At 41.6% G+C, this 18,624-nt stretch overlaps 2 protein-coding genes across 4 annotated transcripts; both read left to right on the top strand.

The window, feature by feature from the left end:
* The first annotated feature begins 651 nt into the window (after positions 1-651).
* Positions 652-11,232, top strand: lrp10 (low density lipoprotein receptor-related protein 10). 2 transcript variants are annotated; one of them, XM_017433205.2, is made up of 10 exons: positions 652-728; positions 3,124-3,310; positions 3,444-3,476; positions 3,885-4,029; positions 4,338-4,531; positions 4,650-5,215; positions 5,304-5,740; positions 7,321-7,515; positions 7,992-8,121; positions 9,370-11,232. In XM_017433205.2, the coding sequence occupies exons 2-10, from the start codon at positions 3,262-3,264 to the stop codon at positions 10,027-10,029; spliced, it is 2,409 nt and encodes an 802-aa protein (XP_017288694.1). In that variant the 5' UTR covers positions 652-728; positions 3,124-3,261; the 3' UTR covers positions 10,030-11,232. The 2 variants fall into 2 exon arrangements, with proteins under 2 accessions (XP_017288694.1, XP_017288692.1); XM_017433203.2 differs by having other exon boundaries at positions 7,989-8,121.
* Positions 11,233-11,287: 55 nt separating this feature from the next.
* On the top strand, positions 11,288-18,419 carry LOC112451230 (leishmanolysin-like peptidase 2). 2 transcript variants are annotated; one of them, XM_037976533.1, is made up of 15 exons: positions 11,288-11,477; positions 12,776-13,067; positions 13,146-13,239; positions 13,624-13,675; positions 13,766-13,915; positions 14,760-14,885; positions 14,979-15,063; positions 15,250-15,395; positions 15,491-15,659; positions 15,741-15,810; positions 15,908-16,004; positions 16,225-16,326; positions 16,705-16,836; positions 17,728-17,843; positions 17,931-18,419. In XM_037976533.1, the coding sequence occupies exons 1-15, from the start codon at positions 11,436-11,438 to the stop codon at positions 18,130-18,132; spliced, it is 1,875 nt and encodes a 624-aa protein (XP_037832461.1). In that variant the 5' UTR covers positions 11,288-11,435; the 3' UTR covers positions 18,133-18,419. The 2 variants fall into 2 exon arrangements, with proteins under 2 accessions (XP_037832461.1, XP_037832460.1); XM_037976532.1 differs by having other exon boundaries at positions 12,686-13,067.
* The last annotated feature ends 205 nt before the right edge of the window (positions 18,420-18,624 follow it).

Genomic DNA, 18,624 nt, shown 5'->3' with positions numbered 1-18,624 from the left:
ATACCTTAAAGAAATCTCAGGTGGCGTTTCAAGCTGCACTTAGAATCCTATTAAGCCCCCAGGCCACATGGACAAGTCACAGAATTGTTTCTAATCATGTTTCCACTTTTATATAATATTCAAATCATTTTAAAATGATTATTAATAATAAAAAAATGATTCTGATGGGTTAAACTATAGCAGCACAAGGTGATTTTAGGTGTTACTTATGCTTTTGTAAACACTGAAACATGTGTCTACATGTCTAATAAAAAGAAAAAAACTATTTATTAAATTATGTATTTTTTTTGTTTTATTGCTTATTTGCTTCTTTACTTGTTTAACTGAGCATTGTGTCTGATTAAAAAAAAGAATAAAAAGAATAAAAAAATTTAATACAGTTTTTGAATGAAGGCGTTTATTTTCATTTTTTATGAATCAAAGCCAGTGTTGGGTGTTTGTAGCAGTCAGCACTGACACCTGGTGTTAAAAAATGAACATTTCACCTTTCAGAACCCACCTGAACCAGCCTGCAGCTGCCCTTTGTACAGGTAGACGCAATTTTAGTGTTCTCAGATATTCAGCCTTATTGTAAAGTTTCTTAGGGAATAAAATATATTTACAGTTTTTATGAATGACGGAAAATCAGGCTTGCCGACGTCACCGGTCTAAGCCCCGCCCCTCCAGTCATGATCCGCATTATGCGGAAGTAGTTCAGAACTTGTCAACAAGAAAGGCCGACTGTCAGGGTAACGTATTCGTCCGCTGTCATCTCTTTTTTTCGTGTTTTAATCATGTTCCTGGCGTTTCTGGCCAGCGTCTCGTGCTCTGGCTGGGTGCAGTAGTGCGTCTCGTCGCGTTTGGAAGCCTCTCCTCGTCGTGTCGTGGTTTAAAAAAAGCGACCGAACGAGCTGGAGGGGGAAAAAGAGGATGTTAGCTGTTAGCATTTAGCTCGCCTGGCGGAGCTCTGAGGAAAGAGGCGAGGAGGAGCTGCTCCCCGTTTCGGCTTCAAACCGAAACTGTGTCGTCGTCGACCCTCTTTTGACCACGAATCACAAACAAATCGCGACGTCGAACGACTCGAAACGCAAACAGCCTGGTTTTATTTGACCCGGGTTATAAGAAGAGAGTTTGAAACAGTTTCGGTGGCGAGGGTTTTTCACGGAAATGACTGCGTTTCTGCCGTCATTGTTGAGAGGATTACAGGAAGGAAATCGCCGCTGTTTGTTGTGTACGCAACACAAAAATAACCTTCATTCAATGGCCCCCCCTTAGTGTTGTCTTATTGTTTTCCTGTCATAATACGCCACAAAAACCACACGATATAACCTCTTTAACTCACCATGTATTCTCTCGTGTTTTTGCCAAATGAAGAAGTGTTTTTTCTATATCCACTATATTTGTCTGCATTGAAACAAGTTCCAGTTTCAAATAGGAGCTTTACGAGGCAGATTAAGGCTATAAAATCTTTTAAGATGAGTCTGAAATCTTTACAACTAGGAGAGACAATTGTACCAACTCTCCAACTGAATAAAATTTGTAAAGAGCCACAAAATGTATTTTACCCTTTACCTTAAGATAAGACCATTTATGAAGTTTAATCACTTAATTTGCTATGTACTGGTTCATGTTGCCTTGTGGCTTTTAGATCATCTTTTTTTAAGTGTTAGGCAAAAACAGAAGAACAAACTTGATAGTTTGCATACAAGAAAATTATACACAACTGCTTGTTTTGGAATATGAGTGAAAAAGTTTGGATCTGAATGACCTAAAACAAGTGAACTTAAAAAAAATTCAGGTTATTTAAGACCTCAGGTAAACACCTCAGTCTTTAACTGAACTGCTAATGTGACTAAGCTTTTATTAGAGCTGTGTTCATTATTTTAATTTCTATTTTATTAGAAGAACTTGCTTTTTGTTACTGATATGTCTTTTTGATGCCTTTGAATCTTATTTATTTACCACAAGTACCTTAAAGCATGTTTCATCAACCGCACTGTATGTCAGAAAGTTTCCTAAACAAAGCAGGGAACAGTTTATTGGCTGAACAATAAAACTAATTGTTGCACTTCAAACCTGCTTTAGTGAAAACTGGAGCTGTAATTGACTCATTGTGACACTAAAATGGGAGGGTACACAGTGTCTTCGTTTTTAATTGATATGTGAGCTAATTTCCTGAGCTGCTGGTTGCAGACCTCTGATACAAATCAAAACTTTTTTTTTTTTTTTTTTAGATTTTCTTTGGTACAGGAAGCTTTGTAGTTTTTAGGCAAGAGCTGCAAGCCGAAGGTATTACAAATTCTGCTCGAGTGCACTAAAAGAAAAAAAAAAGAACTAAAGGGAAATGCGCTGCAGGCTCTACAGTTCGGTTTGACTGTTTCACTGCGCTTTTCTGCGTTTTGCATTGTGGCTTAAAAAAAACCTAGAAACAAGCAGGTGATTAAAAAGAAATGAGGTCTAACAGGAACATGGTTACTTCAAAGGGCTCGCAGTGTAATTTCTCAGTATTGTAATATCATGAACCGCCAAACAAGTCAAACCAGTAATCCTTCCGTTTGTCAGTTTTTCATGTTTTATCCACTGCAGATGTTTGTCTTGTGTCATTTTATTACATGAAGTTAAATCAGCTCTGAAGCTCTCCAGATGATGAATGTAGCTTCTAAGCTCACAACAACAAAAAAAACAAATGAACAAAACCTCGGTGCCATATTAGATTATTGGCTCTGCTGCAGATTGAAGGATTTTGTCTGAATACGGAGATGTTATTGTGAGTTAAGATGCTTTGTTTCCCCTATAAAGTTCACTTGAGAAGTCTCGCTGCTTACATGGTCTGAAACCAGGTGTGAAATGTAAATAAATTAACTTTAAAAGTGGTCGTAGTCGGTACGCCATTTTAAAAATGTTGTTTTATTTTCTTTGCAGTTGCAACTTTCTACAAAACATATTAATTCCCTCAGGGTTTTAACCGAAATTGAATACATTTTGTTTACATTCCTTTGACATTCCTCTGAAAATACTGTAATGAAGCTGGGACTATTTCGATGCGCATCAGAATGATTTTTATTTATAATCGGGTAGTTTTAATCCACATTAAGCTTAAACATGCCTCTCATTTTCCTTTTTTTTCTTCTTCTGTTTTCTCAGGCGAAGTCTTCCTGAACCAAACCTCCTAAAATGGCACTTCTCTGACATTTGTTGTATATTTATAGATATGTTTTAAATCTTCCAAGTCGCCACACTTTTAACCAATTTTAAAACCTTCGGTGAGGAATCACTTCCACAATGACGCTCAGCCGCCGCGTGTGCGCGCTCCTGGTGTTCTCCATCACAGGTGAGTGACTCGGAGTTGCTGTAAGTTTGCTGCAGGCCCGCAGCTTTAAATATTCATCAGTCAGAAGGTTATTTTTTCCCCCTGGCTGTCAGCGGTAATGCCTGTTCTCTGTTTGCTTTCATTTTCTCTGCAGCCTGCAGTCATTTTGAACCTGCTTCCTGCTCTGGTGAGGAGACAAACTAGCCGGCTGTGTTGTTTATTGTTGTGTTTTTATTACATGATTTCCTCAAACTCAGCCTTAGCATACTCATTTGTTATAATAATAATAATTGGCTAACATTTTTACATCAAAACCCATCTTTTTACTTTGGCTTTTGATATAAACAGCTTAAGATTTTAATAGAGCTTATCTACTTTTGCTGTCCTTATTATATGTTTTGTTGTCCTTTTACTCCTGTTTTTGTTTCATTTAGTTGTAATATTATCTAGTTTGGCTGTGAAGTGCTTTGGTCAACCTCTGTTGTTTTAAATCTACTATATTCAGTAAATTAATGACGACAAGCTGCCGTCTCAAATCAGTTCGTGAGAATAATTTGAGTAAATCCTCATGAGAACCTTTTGTTGTGTTTCTCAGCCCGCTGTGGGCATTCCCCTCAGGTCTTGGACAGCAGAGTGGGAGAGATCAGGAGTTCTGCTTACTACAGCTGGTCCTACCGCTTTGGTTCTGCTTACGACTGCTGGGTCATCAAGGGTTCAGAGGACGAGCCCATCGTTCTCAGGTACTCATTTGCTTGCAAATTCTCTAAAGACTAGACTTTCTGGGATAATTTTAGACTGAGGTGAAGTCATTTTATTTGAGTCACAAAGATGGAAAAATAAGAGATTTGGCCATCTTTCATGGTGCACGTTATTTATTATCGCAGTTTTTTGGAACATGTCTAAAGTGAAGTACATTTCCTTGGATTGAAAAACAACGTGTGAACAGAAAATCGTTTTTTTGCCGATTCAAGTGAAACATTTATGAGAGAGTTTATTTTTCTTTTCTGTGCACTGATATGATGTTTCTTGCTCCAAAAATCTTCCTCAGTTTCTCTCAGTTCTCTGTACGATGTAAGAGAGAATATCTCTCCATAAAATCGTCAGCTGGTGGCGAGCCGCGGGTTCTTTGCGGCTCCAAGCTGCCGCAGCCGTTGGAGTTTCCAGGAGGAAATATTACACTGATGCATCATTTCTCCCCTCATCTGTTTCCCGTGTCGTCCTTTCTGCTGAGCTACTCCAGAGGTATGAAATCACTGCAGCTACTCTGTCTGTTTTTTGACGGGATTGTTGGGAGAAGTTCCAGTTCATCTTCGGTGAAAATGTTCCTTTGCCAACTCTCTGCTGTTTCCACTTCATCCAGCCTCTGGCGACTGCCCGGAGTCATTTTTCAGATGCCTCGGGGGTCAGTGCATCCCCCCCTCCTGGCGCTGTAACGGCCAAGTGGAGTGTTTCGGTGAAGGCTTCGGCTTTGGCACCGATGAGCTGGACTGTGACGAGAAAATGGACTACACAGAGACGGAGACAACTGCAGCGTATCCAGACAGGACCCGTGAAATAACCACGGAGAGAAACAGGGTCGTTGACAAAAGCTGGAGCTCGGACAGATCGGCCGATGGGTACACCTTACCCGATCTGTGGATGCTGGAGGGAGACCGTGACCAGCCAGATCCAGAGCAGCCGCAGACTCAGAAGGATCTTGCTGTGACGCCGACTCCCATTCAGTGGCCCTGTGGAGGTCTCCTGCAGACCTTCTATGGGACCTTCTCGCCTCCGTTGTCTCAGGGTCAAGGGATGCTCTGTGTCTGGACCCTGGACCCCGAGGACTCCAGGCCGCTGAGGTTGGACCTGCAGCAGCTCGTGTTGGGTCCTGATGATCGACTCACCATCTACAACCGGGAGGAAGGCAAAGGAGACATTTTGAGAAACGTGAGCAAGAACCCGTCTTGTTTTTTTTCCTTCTTTCTGTTTTTAAAGACTGTTTGGTGTCGTGACGTTCCGTTCTGTATTTTCACAGATCACCAATGCATCCAACTTCAAAACGGTCAAAGTTGAGTCTCACACTGGCCTCATGTCCCTGGTGTACGAGATACAGCGCCTCTCCTATGGCACCGGTTTTAAGGCGACCTTCCACGTGGGGAGCTACTGCCCCCCGGGGGAGGGTCGGTGCGGGGGAGCGGCAGGCGGGTGTTTCACCCAGGAGCAGCGCTGCGACGGGAAATGGGACTGCCCCGAGACCGGGAAGGACGAGCAGGGCTGCCGGGGCTGCAGCCAGAACCAGTTTGCATGCGGGCTGTCGGGACAGAGGACAGTGGCTTCGAGCCACTTCGCCGGCAGGCCGGTGTGCTACCCGGTGACGGAGCGGTGCAACTACCAGCTGTACTGCGTCGACGGCAGCGACGAGAAGGACTGCAGCGTCTGCCAGCCGGGAACCTTCCATTGTGACAGCGACAGGTCAGTGTTCACAGGATATACTGTAAATAAAAATTAAAATATGCATCACTATATGTTTATATACATGTGTCCCTGCTTCTGTTGGTCCCTCAGATGTTCATTCTTGCAGGTTTATGCTTATCAGTTCTTTATATTACCATATTGTTGTCCATTCCTTTTTTGTACCATTATTCTTTCTCTCTCACCTCTGTGGAGTCATAGATTCTACAATAACTGTCTAGCTTGAAGATGATATTGATACTGCCGTGTTTAGTCTTTGTCATTTTATCGTTGTGTTCATCAGGTGCGATGTAGTGAAAATAGAAGAGATAAACAAACTGCAGTATCAATCCCATCACGCGAGTATAGATACGATCCGACACCAACGTTGGTATCATATGTTGGTGTAGATTGTCAGTCATCCAGGACATGGCCAATCCAAAAATTTAATAAAAAAACAAATCAGTTGGACTTCTATTCTGTAGCTTAATTTGTGTGGCGTTCCAAGCTTTAAACTGCATGATGTTAGTATCAATAATATCAATTTTTTGGATTGATACACATACTTCTACTAAAAAGAAAAAGTTGGATAAAATGAAACATGACCCTTCAGACTGAGGTCACTTTGAAGACCATCAGGTATGTGTCTGATTTAGTCCCTAGTATGAAAGTGACCTTTTGTCAGATTTAAAATAAATCAGACTTCACGTCACGTCCAGACTCATTAAAAAAATTCGATATGTCTCACATTTGGGCAAAAAAATAAATCAACTTTGCCACATTAGTCTGCAGTGTGACAATCATCAATGTCTCCAAAGATTGACCTCAAAAAGTAGCAGCTGACAAAAGCATCTGAACAACGATGGATCGAATGGATGAATCTGAACATGTCTAAGATTTATAAAAAGTCTGTTTTTAAAGCTTGGTTTGTGTGCCTGGAAATTAGAGTTCTGCACAGTTACTTGTTGTTTTGTTGGTGAATGGTTTCTTTTCTCAAATACTTATTTGTCATTAGGTTAGTGAACAGGACTGCTGTTACAATCCTTTCCAGATCAGACTTGTGTCATTTGTAAGCACACAGCTATTGTATTTTAGTAACAAGGACAAAATTGCAAGAAAAAAGTTTCTTATAATTCTTAAACATGTCTGCATTTGCTACAAGTATTTATACTATTAAGAATACTTTACAATGCTAAATACTTAGTAATAAAGTATTTTCTGTACCTTCCAGGCTTCTGTCAGTCAGTGTCAGTGGTTATTTTGTGCTCTCAAAAAATATATTTTCCTAGAACAGAATTGTTAAAGAAGTTATGTTTTTTTTTAGCTTCTTTTATCGGCTGTTGTCCTTGTACTGGAAAGGAAACTTAATAAAAATCAGCGTTTGTTTGAGATTTTTAGTTCCTACTTTAGCTGACAAAATACATTACAGTCTTTTTCACTCCATCCATTACGCAGCCGCAGGACCTTATTGGTTTATAGTTTCGTGGTGCCTGTTTCGGCCCGCAGCTCAGATGTCTGCGGACGCATTTTTGAAGCCGAGTCTCTCGCTCGTGTCGCTCCTGCATTCTTTACCGACAAACGCCCCATTGTTCCCGCCGCAGGTGTGTGTTCGAGAGCTGGCGCTGTGACGGCCAGGTGGACTGCAAAGACGGCACGGACGAGCTCAACTGCACCGTCATGCTGCCCCGCAAGGTCATCACCGCGGCGACGGTGGGCAGCCTCATCTGCGGGCTGCTGCTGGTCATCGCCATGGGCTGCACGTGCAAGCTGTACTCGCTCAGGACCAGGGAGTACAGGTAACCCGCCCCTGGGTTTTCAATGGGAAGAAATCATTTCTTCCTGCCAGAAAAGACTGAAACTGCTTCTCTGTCCTTGAAGGAGCAGATCAGGACTTTTTTTCTTTTGGCTGATAGTTTTTGGCATTAAATCGACAGATGCACACCTAGTTTTCACAGCACTGTCAGCAGACCATAGCCTACTTTTCTGAGGAAATACGCAAGTAAAATCCCCATGCTGCGACTTGTCTCAACCACATCAGTCATGCTCATAAAAATGTGAAGCATTTGTAGTAAGTCATTAAGATTCGTGACTCCCTCTAAGCGTTTAAAACTGAAATGCTCACACGCCTCAGTGTTTAGAAAAATATAAACCTTTTTTGTAACAAAGCCAAATAATGCCTTCACCTGAGTTGTGTGGGTCACTGTGTCGGAATATCTACTGCGCTGGCATTCTGTATAAATACCTAAAAATCTGTTGTTGTTTTTCATAGCAGCATGTTTGCTCCGATCAGCCGCCAGGAAGCAGAGCTGATCCAGCAACAGGCTCCTCCGTCCTACGGTCAGCTGATCGCCCAGGGCATCATCCCCCCTGTGGAGGACTTCCCCACAGAAAGCCCCAATGAGGTGAGAGAGCAGAGATCTGTACCTTTTTAATCGGATGATAGTACCAGAATTCGATCCATCAGATATTACTAAGATCAGTTTAGGTGATGGGAATTTATTTCTCTTTAAATGAATGTAGTACAGCTGAAGTACAGGTGCTTTAACTGCAGTCATCAGAATCGTGTAGAAGACCTGCGGTCAGATTAGAACAAAAAGTCTTTGAGAGGGGAAAAAATTGTATTTCTAATTTGATTTGTAAACATTTCCCCGTCTGCACATTGCCTGTTTTGGGTCATGATCTCGATCACAAGGTTGAAGGGTTCTTCAACAGGGAACAAACTTAGTTTAGAAAATTATACTTTTTCTTTGGTACGGTGATTGACAAGACGGGGATACAGATGTTCAGCGGTCAGTGTTGCAGTCCTGAGGCTGCAGGTTTGAGCCCAGGCTGCGTCAGGAATGGTTTCTGGTGTAAAACATTTGCCAAATCTTTAATGCAAGTTCACTGTGGCGACCCCTTCAGACGGGAGCAGCCGAAAAAACAACAACATGGTGACTGACAAGATGCTCTTCTGTTAGTTTTTGGGGTTCTTGGTCAGATCCACAGCTTGCTTATATTAGCAATGATTGGAATACAACATTTAAGGCGTCATTGGAAGGTTTTATAGTTTCTACGTTTACCTTTTTCTAAAGTTTATGAGTAGTGTGTGTGTGGTGCTACAGCTTGCAGCATGTTGGTTAGACTGTACGTGTTGTGCTGCTCACACGTAACAAACTTCAGTGCACTTTTGCATGTTTTCCATGTTTTGAAGCCATCAGAAACTTGAGTTTATTTAGTTTAGTGGCGCAATGAACACTTGTAACTCTGACACTTGCATTAAGTTAATGCTGTAAGTTATTTTACATTTATGTTCTAAAAAGGGCTTTTAAATTAAATAAATGTGCTTATGGAAAATGTAAAAGAAACCTTTGATACGATAAACTGAAAATAGGGAGATGTTGGCTCTCGTTAACCCTCACTGTGTGATCCATAGTTGTGCTGTGTGCGTAAAGTCGTGCACTCCTTTGGCAGATAGTTCATTTTCTGTGACACAAGTTTATTTTAAGGTGGCTGATTATAACTGAATAAAACATCAAATGCCTCCATAATATTTATTAGGCTTCATATTTGATGTTTTGTGAATAAAAACCTTTCCCAGTGTGAAGATTTTATGACATTGTTGGATTAGTTTTAACCGTTTTGCTCTCTTCTGCGCTCCTCCTTGTCAGACGTCCTCTCTTTCTCTGAGAGGAATCCTTCAGCTCCTGCGTCAGGACACCCAAAACTCCCCGCACCGCCGACGCAGGCCCCGCTTCGTCCGCCGCGCCGTCCGCCGCATGAGGAGGTGGGGTCTCATTCCCAGGACTTCCTCCAGGCCGAGCCAGACCTCCAGCTCGGCCCAGCAGCAGCCCAACTCCGCTCCGTCCGGCCAGGAGGCGCCTCAGTGCTCGCCTGCCAGATCCTCGTCCTCGACGGCGGCGGTGGAGGCGGTCAATCACCCGGTGGCCCAGAAACTCGGCTTGCTGGTTCAGGCGGAGCAGCGGCTTCAGGAGGCGCCGCCCCCCCTGCTGCCGCTGCTGCCACCGCCCGTCTCCTCGGCGCCTCCTCCTCCGTACGCTCCCCCAGCTCCTCCCCTGGACGCCGCCCAAACCCCGCCTGTCGCCGTCCCTCCAAGCAGCCCCTCCCTGGCCTCCATCTTCCAAACTCTAGGCCTGAGTCTTTCCCTCTTCAGACCCTCGCTCTCCTCCCCCTCCTCCTCCTCCTCCACCAACTCCATGCCCCTGTCTGCCTCTCCTTCTTTCTCCTCCTCTTCTTCAGACGATGAGGTGTTGCTGATCCCGCTGTCTGAAGACACCACCTCAGAGGACGATGTGCCCATGCTCACCTGAATGACTTCCTCACTCAGTACCACACTTTTACGATTAGTTTTGTTTGTTTTGGTTTTTTTCTCCCTTCCACCCCAAAAACTGACACCCAGTCCGTGTGTTGGAACTTGAGCACAGAACAGCAAGACTCTTCCTCTCTGTGCGAGTCCGGTGCCTTTTTTGAAATTGCTTTCAGCCGATTTGCTGACATTCGGAACCACCTATTGGACTGTTTTCAAAACGGAGAAGTCTCCCTAAAAGCCAACTGTAGACGTCCGTCGAAGCAAATGTTGTTGTTTTTTTAGCCGAGTGTTGGGCGTGCACTTAATTAACGCTGCGCAGAGACGCAAAGCTTTTGCACAGAAGGATCTTCCCTATCCAGACACTGAGGCAGGTGACTGTCGCACTGAAATAATCGCGTTTGAGTGACTGCGGCTGAGTGAATTTTCCTTTTATCTGAAGTCTCGGCGCGTGACTGCACGTGCCGATCGTCTCGGCACACCCGTGCCACTTGCATTCAAGCTGATTTTAGATCGAAAACATGAAGTATTTCCCCACGTTTAAGTGCCTTTTGAGGTGTTTCCTGTAGGAGTCGCGCTGCACACAGAAACACACACGCAGGCTAGTATTTCCTTCACACCATCAACACTTTAGTGGCTTTATTACGGAAAAACAAACAAAAAAAAATGCATGTGTACTCTCAAGTTGGCAATAACTTTTCGAGAACCTTTAGTTTTAGTGCACATCAGTAAATCCTTCCTAAGTGAATGAATGTAATCTGCAAAGGTAAATGTTTTAGAAGACAATCTCTTTGATGCCTGGTTTGTGATGTGTGTGTGTGTGTGTAGTGTGCAAAGGAAGAGGAGGGGACCCCGGTGATAAAAGAGGGCCCTAAAATTCACAAAATAACCTCAAACTCTCACAGGACTACCACTTTGGATAAAGTTTGACACAGGAGACTTGTAATGTGCCATTCGTGTTAATATCGTACATTTTATGGTGTTTTTATTTCAAAATACAGATCTCGCTCTTTTTTTTTCTCCTTCTCCTTTAAGTTGTTCTTTTTGCTTTGTTGAATGTATTAGGGTCAATGTGGAGTAGCCAAAAGTTTTCAAATTTGCATTGTACTTAGATAAATAAAAGCGAAAGTGGTTTTATGGTTTAATGAGGTCAACTTCACTGTATATAAGTAAAAATGTGGCTGAGATTAAACGATTTGCACTTTTATTTTTGGCACCTTGTGTGTTTTTTGTGATGGGTGGGGGGTGCGGGGGGTGTTTATTACCTGTGCCTGAGAGGGTCGCTCCATTGTGCTTTGTATTCCTGAGGAAATTCACGCAGACTGATGTGGGAACTCTTCTAGGCTCTGGGGAAAAGACAGACTTTGCTCTGAGCTCTCGGCAGAGAAGCTTCATGTTTTACGTTGAACAATGAGACCACGCGGAGGGACTAACGTCGCAGTCGGACACAAGGTACTTTGTTGCTGTTATAGTACGTTTATTATACTTTAGGTGTGCAGTAGTTAGTCAGAAACGTGTATTAACTACCCCACTAAATTTCAAGAATGAGCTACTCAGATCCTCACTGTCTGACTTTTAGAGTATGTTCCACATTTTAGGAATATTATGATGGAAAAAGTAAAGAACTGAATTATTGCCTGTCGACACAAAAAGCAGGAAATAATCACCTTTGTGTTTGTTAGAGAAATATCTTGTGAATCACTGAGTGGATTCTACTGAAATGCTAGGATGTACAGTAGCTCTTTATCTCTGCAGCTGTTGGAGTCAACTTAGTAAATTTTGACTTAATTCAACGCAGAAATGGCTCTACCTCAGTCAGTTTTACAGATGCTGAGCTAAAATGTGGTGTGGTAGTAGCTGAGAGTTACTCTGAGCGCTCACAGAAGCTCTTTGTTTAAAACTGGAATAAAAAGGGGTCGGCGACATTCGTTCTTTCAAGGATTGTTAGTTTAATTTTTTACATATTGGGCTGGATACACAACCGAATATGAGCTTGCGTAAAAATTTGACCATCTTTTCAAATTTCACTTCAGTTTAGTTTAATGATATAGCGCCAAGTCACAACAAAAGTCATCTCATGACACTGTACAACAACATTCACATACATTATGAAAGTAAATTAGTAAAAGTTATTTATCTAAGGCAGCCAGCAGATTGTGTTGAATCTTCACTTCGTTGCGATCGCCCATTCTGAGCGGAACGTTGGCGGCAGTGGAAAGAAATGACTCCCTTTTAATGGGAAGACCTTTCAGCAGAACCAGAACCAGGCTCAGGATGGGCGGCCACCTGCTTGAACCAGCTGGGGTTAGAGAGGACAGGAAAGAGACAGAGACAAACAAAGACTGGTCCAGGTGTAGTTTCTGTTGGAAGAAAGACAAAGAAAATCATCTAATGATAGAAATAATTACAAATCCAAACATGGAGAGTAAAAAAAGCAGCAGAGTTAGTAAATGTGGTAGGAATGAGGAAGCTTCTATTGTTTTAAATGTTTTTGTCTGAAGTGATTCATTATTTTACTTTTATGCTGAAAATCCCCACATTAAAGGTTGGTGGATATTTAGTTAATCTCTGTTAAGAGTGTTTGTTTAGTAATTTCCTCATAAAGCATGAGAGACATCAAACTAATAAACTAATAGTAATAAGAGCTTTTCCTCCCTCAGAGTGTCTGGGTGTGGTTGCTGCTGGTAGTCACAGTGCTGCTGGCTGAACCTCCTGGAGTCTTACAGAAGTGTGTTTTTGACGAGGTTCAGGCTCAGGTCGGAGTGGTGAGAGCGACGCCCGTACAGCCGCTCAGCCGGCCCAGACTCAGAGCTCAGGCCGGGCCGGAGCTGACCTCTGATCATCGAACCAGACAGAGAGGGTTCGTGGTGAAGAAGAGGGGCATTCTGGGAAAGTTAGGCCCAACTGCTTCCAGCCCCCCACAGCCGATCAGGATAAAGACCTGGACTCCCAGAGAGAGCTTCACCCTGCCAGGGACAGAGAAGGAAAGGCTGGAGGCGGCAGTGGAGGAGGCTGTGAGGGTGGTGTCTTCTTTACTGTCAGGTGACAAATACACAACACACACACTCTCACACACACACACTTATTAAAAAAGGAAAACTAACATGAGTCGTCTAACAGTGAACAGAACTGTAGGGCCGTTGCTGCTCAGCAGAGACATCAACAAATACTGCAAGTTCCTCTGGAAGAATTCAAACACCGTCAACTACAACAGGTGTGTGTGTGTGTGTGTGTGTGTGTGTGTGGGTCAGATCATCCAGATACACACTTAGCTTACTTTTACTTTTGTCAATAAGTTAATTTTTGCACCAATACTTCCATTCTACATGTTGAAAACCTTGAAAGGGTCCAGAGATCGTCTCTGGGTTTAAGGCCAGCTCAGACCACACAGATAAAGACACTGTTTATTATATTTTATTACAATATTCTTTATATTCTTCTGTTTATATTAAAGAACGAGAATCCTCACAACGAGACATATGAAGTAATTATTCCTCCTGACCTTCTAACAGATTTAAAGAAATGTATTTGAATCTAAAATGGTGATCAGGTTTATCTTTATATCTAATTTTTCACTCGTATTTTGTTCACATCACAGGTGTGGACGGGCCAACAGGAACTACAGAACTGAGACGTGTCTGGACGTGACAGTAAGCATCATGTTTTGTTTTTGTTAACAGTGGAATATTTGCACTGATTTAGTATTGTCCTTGTATTTAGACTGTCCTTGTAATGTACAGATCCCAGATGATCACCTGTCTGGATGTGACATTTACCCAGAAGCTGATTCTCCTCACAGGACCGTTCTGAGACCTGAAGGAGCCGGACTCCCTGACACCGACTTCCTGCTTTACATCAGCGTACACGCCACAGATAAATGTAGAGCCGAGGTAAACACACTCAGATCCATGACAACACACGCCTGAAGATTATTTCTCAGAACCAAAACGTCTGTCGGTCCTAATGATTAGTCTGAGTTTCTCTTTTGGCTGAATTCTGAATTCATAATTTATTTTCTTTAAACTCAGTCCTTTCTGTTTTACAGCAGTACAGTTTAGTTGCAGCTGTTTAGTGTTTATATATTGTTGGATGCACACTGTTTTCCTGTTTTTTAATGTTTCCGTTCTGTTTTTGCAAGCTAACCACTTCTGTATACTTCGCTATACTTTCTATTTTATTTTTCTATTGGTTAGTTAGTTTTATTTTATTTTTTTATGCGGTTTTGATCATTTTTGCGTTTAGCTGCAATTTAGTTACATTAAGTTTATAGCTATAGTTTTACTAATTTTTGCTTTTAGCTACAATATTGTAAATTAGAGGTTTTAGCTACAGTTTTTCTAAATTTAGCTTTAAGATACTGTTTAGAAATTTTTTAGCATTTTTCTATTGTTTTGCTAATTTGAACTTTTTTTCCACAGTTATGTTCATTTTGTGTTTAGCTACAGCTTTGCTAATTTAGTTTTAAGCTTTGGTTTTATTAATTTTAGCTGGTATCGACGTTTTTGGTAATTTTAGCTGTTCACTTTTGTTACATGAAGCTTTTAGCAACAGTTTAGCAAATTTTAGCTTTAAGTTATAGTTTAACTGATTTTTAGCTTATTTTTTTGGTTTGTTTTAACTTCAGTAATTCAAATATAATTTCTTTCTTTAACAAATTTCAGTCCCTCAGCACTCAGCCTCCACGCTGCCATTTCTGTAGCTTCAATAGTTTCTCGTTCCTCCCTGCTCACGTAGCCGAGGGTGTTGGCGTATGCTGTCCACTGTCAGACAGACCCCTGGGGACGGCCTGTGGCTGGTGTGGTGGTCCTCTGCAGGGACAGACTAACAGGAGACACTTACAGCCACCAGACTACAGTGCAGGTTGGAATCATTCATGTTTCTAATCACAGAAAAGGATTTCTTTGAACAGCTGACAGCAGGATTTGACGGATGGATCTAATTAATGTGTTTCAGACCGTGATTCATGAGCTCTTTCATGCACTTGGTTTCTCTAAAGATCTCTTCAGCACCTGGCGAGACTGTTCATCCTCCTATCAAGGTCTTTACATGCATTTATTTACATCCTTGTATCATTTATTCTCTTATAGGATGGTTACTAACAGCAGATCAGAGCTGTGAATTTATTTTTGGCCAGCTTATTTTCGTTGTGTCTGAGTTTAATGGAGCAAAAACAAAATAATTGAAGCTCAAAAAGTTATTTTTTTTCCTGTAACCCTGCATGAAGGCGGTGCTCTATGTCCTCCTCGAGGTAAAGCGATCCACTCAGATGGGTCAGGACAGGTGAGGATTTACACCCCGTCCATCATCTCAGCGCTGCAGAGACACCTGGCGTCCACTGATCCAGAACTCGGGGGCCCTCTGGAGAACCTGGTACTGAGGGGTTTGGGTTCAACAGCCACCGACAGAAACCAAACTCAGACTTCCTGCTTTCGCACTCCCACATGGCTAATTCAGTTGTCCTTCAGGATGGTTCCTCTCACTGGGAGTCCCGGGTCCTGCAGGGGTCCATCATGACGGCGGTGCTGGGGGAGCCCACCACAGTCCGGATCGACCCGGTCACTTTAGCTGCCCTGCAGGACACGGGATGGTACCGAGTCCACCAGAGCCGGGCACAGAGTCTGGTCTGGGGAGACGGTAAGACACAAAACTCATCAATATATACAGATGTAAATGAATGAGAGAAGAGCTAAAACAGATCCAGAGGTCAATTAACAGGTGAAGGAGCCACGTTTGGCTCCCTGTCCACTTGCAAAGACAACTCCTCGTCGTTTTTCTGCTCTGGCAGGTAACTTTATCATTCTGACTTTGAGTTAAAATGAAATAAAATCACTTGATCTTTACTTTTTATGCATTTCCAACCTAACTGTTTTTGCTGCCCTTAGTGGAGTTGGATGTCATTTTCTTCACCTCCACAAGGGGGAGTGCCAGACTGATCCGTACCTGGAGGGCTGTCAGATCTATAAACCCATCCAGAATGGAGTAAATGATGATTTCTCTCAGACAAAAACTCATAAACCACTACCATCCACCTCTATTTATGTTCTAGTCTTTTTGATAGTTCAATAAAATCAGCAGTTTTAAATGCTGAAAATGTGCATTACTCACATATAGGTCATGTTTTAAACTTCTTGAACTTTAAATAGCCTTTTTATTCCGACTATTACAGCTTTTATTCAAATGATTTGTCCCTCTTGTTCAGAGTGAGTGTTGGAAAAAAGAAAACCTCAGATGGCCGGCCGAAGAGAGCGGTGAGATTTTTGGCTTCGACAGCCGCTGCTTCTTCTCCAGCCTCTTCAGACAGGTGTGTGTGTGTTTGTTGGTTTTATATCATTACTGGGATTAAAAGTGAACAGGACAGCAAACAATGGAGGCCCTTCAGTGAGCACGGGGCCCAAAATACAGGCCAACAAATCAGAGGTATTTGTTTATTTGCCTTAATTTATTTATGTTGGTAGAATATATAACATAGTGAATAAAGCTAAATTCAACACAGTTCTCCACAAATACAACAATGACCTCATGTAGTTTTAAAATCCCTATTAACTATAGATTCTTTGGTATTTATAGGTGTTTTGCAGTGTCAGCTGATGGTATTTTGAAGTATAATAAGCAGAGAAAAAAGGATACAGTTTTACAGTCGTTCATCGTTGTTTTCACTTTCCTCCATCTTTTGTTTCAGGTCAGTTTTGTTCAGCTCAGCAGCTCCGTGGAGGGACGGTGTTACAGACACAGGTGTACTGGACCGAACCGGTACCAGATCCAGGTATCTGACTCTGGATGGGTGGACTGTCCGGCAGGAGGCGCCATTCAGGTCATAACTCACTGCTACCTTACACCACTCAGTGGATTTTAAAGTGTAACACTCATCATTTTGTTACTGTTAAACAAATACTTACATAAAAACACATAGGGCACCGAATTGGTGATAATCCAAACTTTATATTCTGTATTAACCCTCTCAGGCTCAAATTAAGTTTTAGTAACAGGAAAAATCAGATATGTTGTTGCAACTCCTGCGTTGAGAGGGTTAATAGTTAAACAGATACTGTTTTATAATAAAATAAAATATTTTGTAAGTCACTCTATATAAGAAAAGTGATTTTAATGTGCAAACATATAGAAAAACTGATTGTTTTTCATGCTTCACACTTGTTTTCCAGTAACCTGAAGACAATATTATCATTCATTATATATTTAATAATATTCTTTTTATTATGATATCTTATTCATGTTTAATTTATACCCATTTATAAACACATAAATATGTATATTATAAAACGGAAATTGTGCAATGCTTTATTCTGGTGCATTGTGCTTGTTTTTCTCACATATTGTATCATATCATATCAAATTTTATTTTATTGTATAACATTCTGCTGCGTGATGAAAGATGACCAAGTCCAAGCATGATAACAAAAACTATCATTAATTGTTTGACTCTCTTAACTTTAAAGCAGAAATATATTTTCATTACATGCTGTATTGTATTGTATCATATTTTATTATGTCATATCGTCTTGTATCACGTTTCTTTTGATAAAGAATAAGACTTTCCTAGTTGTTAAAAATCAGGTTGAAAATCCCATATCACCCTATTTTAGCAGGATTAGATGAAGAATTAGATGTGATTAATAAAATGTTTTTTTTATTTATTTATCAGTTTTAGATGTACTATTTAATGTGTTTGTTCTCCTCTTTTCAGATAAAAATAAAAGGATACCAGGGTTCAGTTTTTTGCCCAGACAGGAGGTTATGTCTGTATCCAGATGTTACTCCTCCTCTGGAAGACAACAACCCACTTCCTGCTTGTGACTCATGGTGAGGATAACTTTAAAACAAGAAACTCTGCTGATTCGTGGCAGGATGTTCCACGTATGAACTTAATTTTGTTGCTTGTTTGTTCAGTGATCCTCCAAGGACTGTCTCTTCAGCCCGGGACGGGACCTGGTCTCCACTCAGATCACATCTCACAGCCGGTGTCGCTGCATCGCTCTGCGTCACTGCTGCAGCGACGTTCATGGCAGCACTTTTGCTCTCATACAGGAAGTGTCAAACTTCTTTAAACAGAGTTCACACTGTGGCACCAGAGGATCACATGCAGCTGTAGAGGAATTTTCAACTGAAAACAAAGAACTTCCTGTTTCTAAACACTTGAATAAACTGATTTTGACAGCTCAAATGTCCCTCTGTGGTTCAGCCTCAGGAAAAGGGCTTCTTAAACTTCCAAACTAAAATTTTGCACATTTAGATCTCCACTTGTAATGGATTTTAAAACCCACAAATCCTCTTCTGCATGTGAATAATGAGGATGGCAACTCAAAAATGAAAAGATGTGACTTCATTTTAATGGTATTTTTTTTTATTTTTTGCCCATTGGCAATTATGAAATTGCTTGTGTGTGTTTGTAAGTCAGGCTGTTAGCAAAACATCTCATGAACCACTGGCCCAATTTTAATGAAACTCAATGGAAGTAATAATTGGATGTGCATCTACAGCTGATTAACTTTTAGAGTCACCCTGATTCAAGATGGCTGCCACAGCCAATCGACATTAGTAAACAGAAAAATGGCGACAACTCAGTGATTGTTACAGATAATGA

Source organism: Kryptolebias marmoratus, linkage group LG7, assembly GCF_001649575.2.
Source record: "Kryptolebias marmoratus isolate JLee-2015 linkage group LG7, ASM164957v2, whole genome shotgun sequence".
Taxonomy (NCBI): Eukaryota; Metazoa; Chordata; class Actinopteri; order Cyprinodontiformes; family Rivulidae; genus Kryptolebias; species Kryptolebias marmoratus.
This window is presented reverse-complemented; position numbering and strand designations above follow the sequence as displayed.

What these genes read in the sequence shown, in the direction of transcription:
- lrp10 (XM_017433203.2), top strand. Translation starts at nt 3,262, where the DNA reads ATGACGCTCAGCCGCCGCGTGTGCGCGCTCCTGGTGTTCTCCATCACA. An exon ending in TGAACCTGCTTCCTGCTCTG is followed by an intron (nt 3,477 to 3,884) that starts GTGAGGAGACAA and finishes TGTGTTTCTCAG; the next exon opens with CCCGCTGTGGGCATTCCCCT. An exon ending in GACGAGCCCATCGTTCTCAG is followed by an intron (nt 4,030 to 4,337) that starts GTACTCATTTGC and finishes AATCTTCCTCAG; the next exon opens with TTTCTCTCAGTTCTCTGTAC.
- LOC112451230 (XM_037976532.1), top strand. Translation starts at nt 11,436, where the DNA reads ATGAGACCACGCGGAGGGACTAACGTCGCAGTCGGACACAAG. An exon ending in AGACGTGTCTGGACGTGACA is followed by an intron (nt 13,676 to 13,765) that starts GTAAGCATCATG and finishes TGTAATGTACAG; the next exon opens with ATCCCAGATGATCACCTGTC. An exon ending in CAGATAAATGTAGAGCCGAG is followed by an intron (nt 13,916 to 14,759) that starts GTAAACACACTC and finishes CTGCTCACGTAG; the next exon opens with CCGAGGGTGTTGGCGTATGC.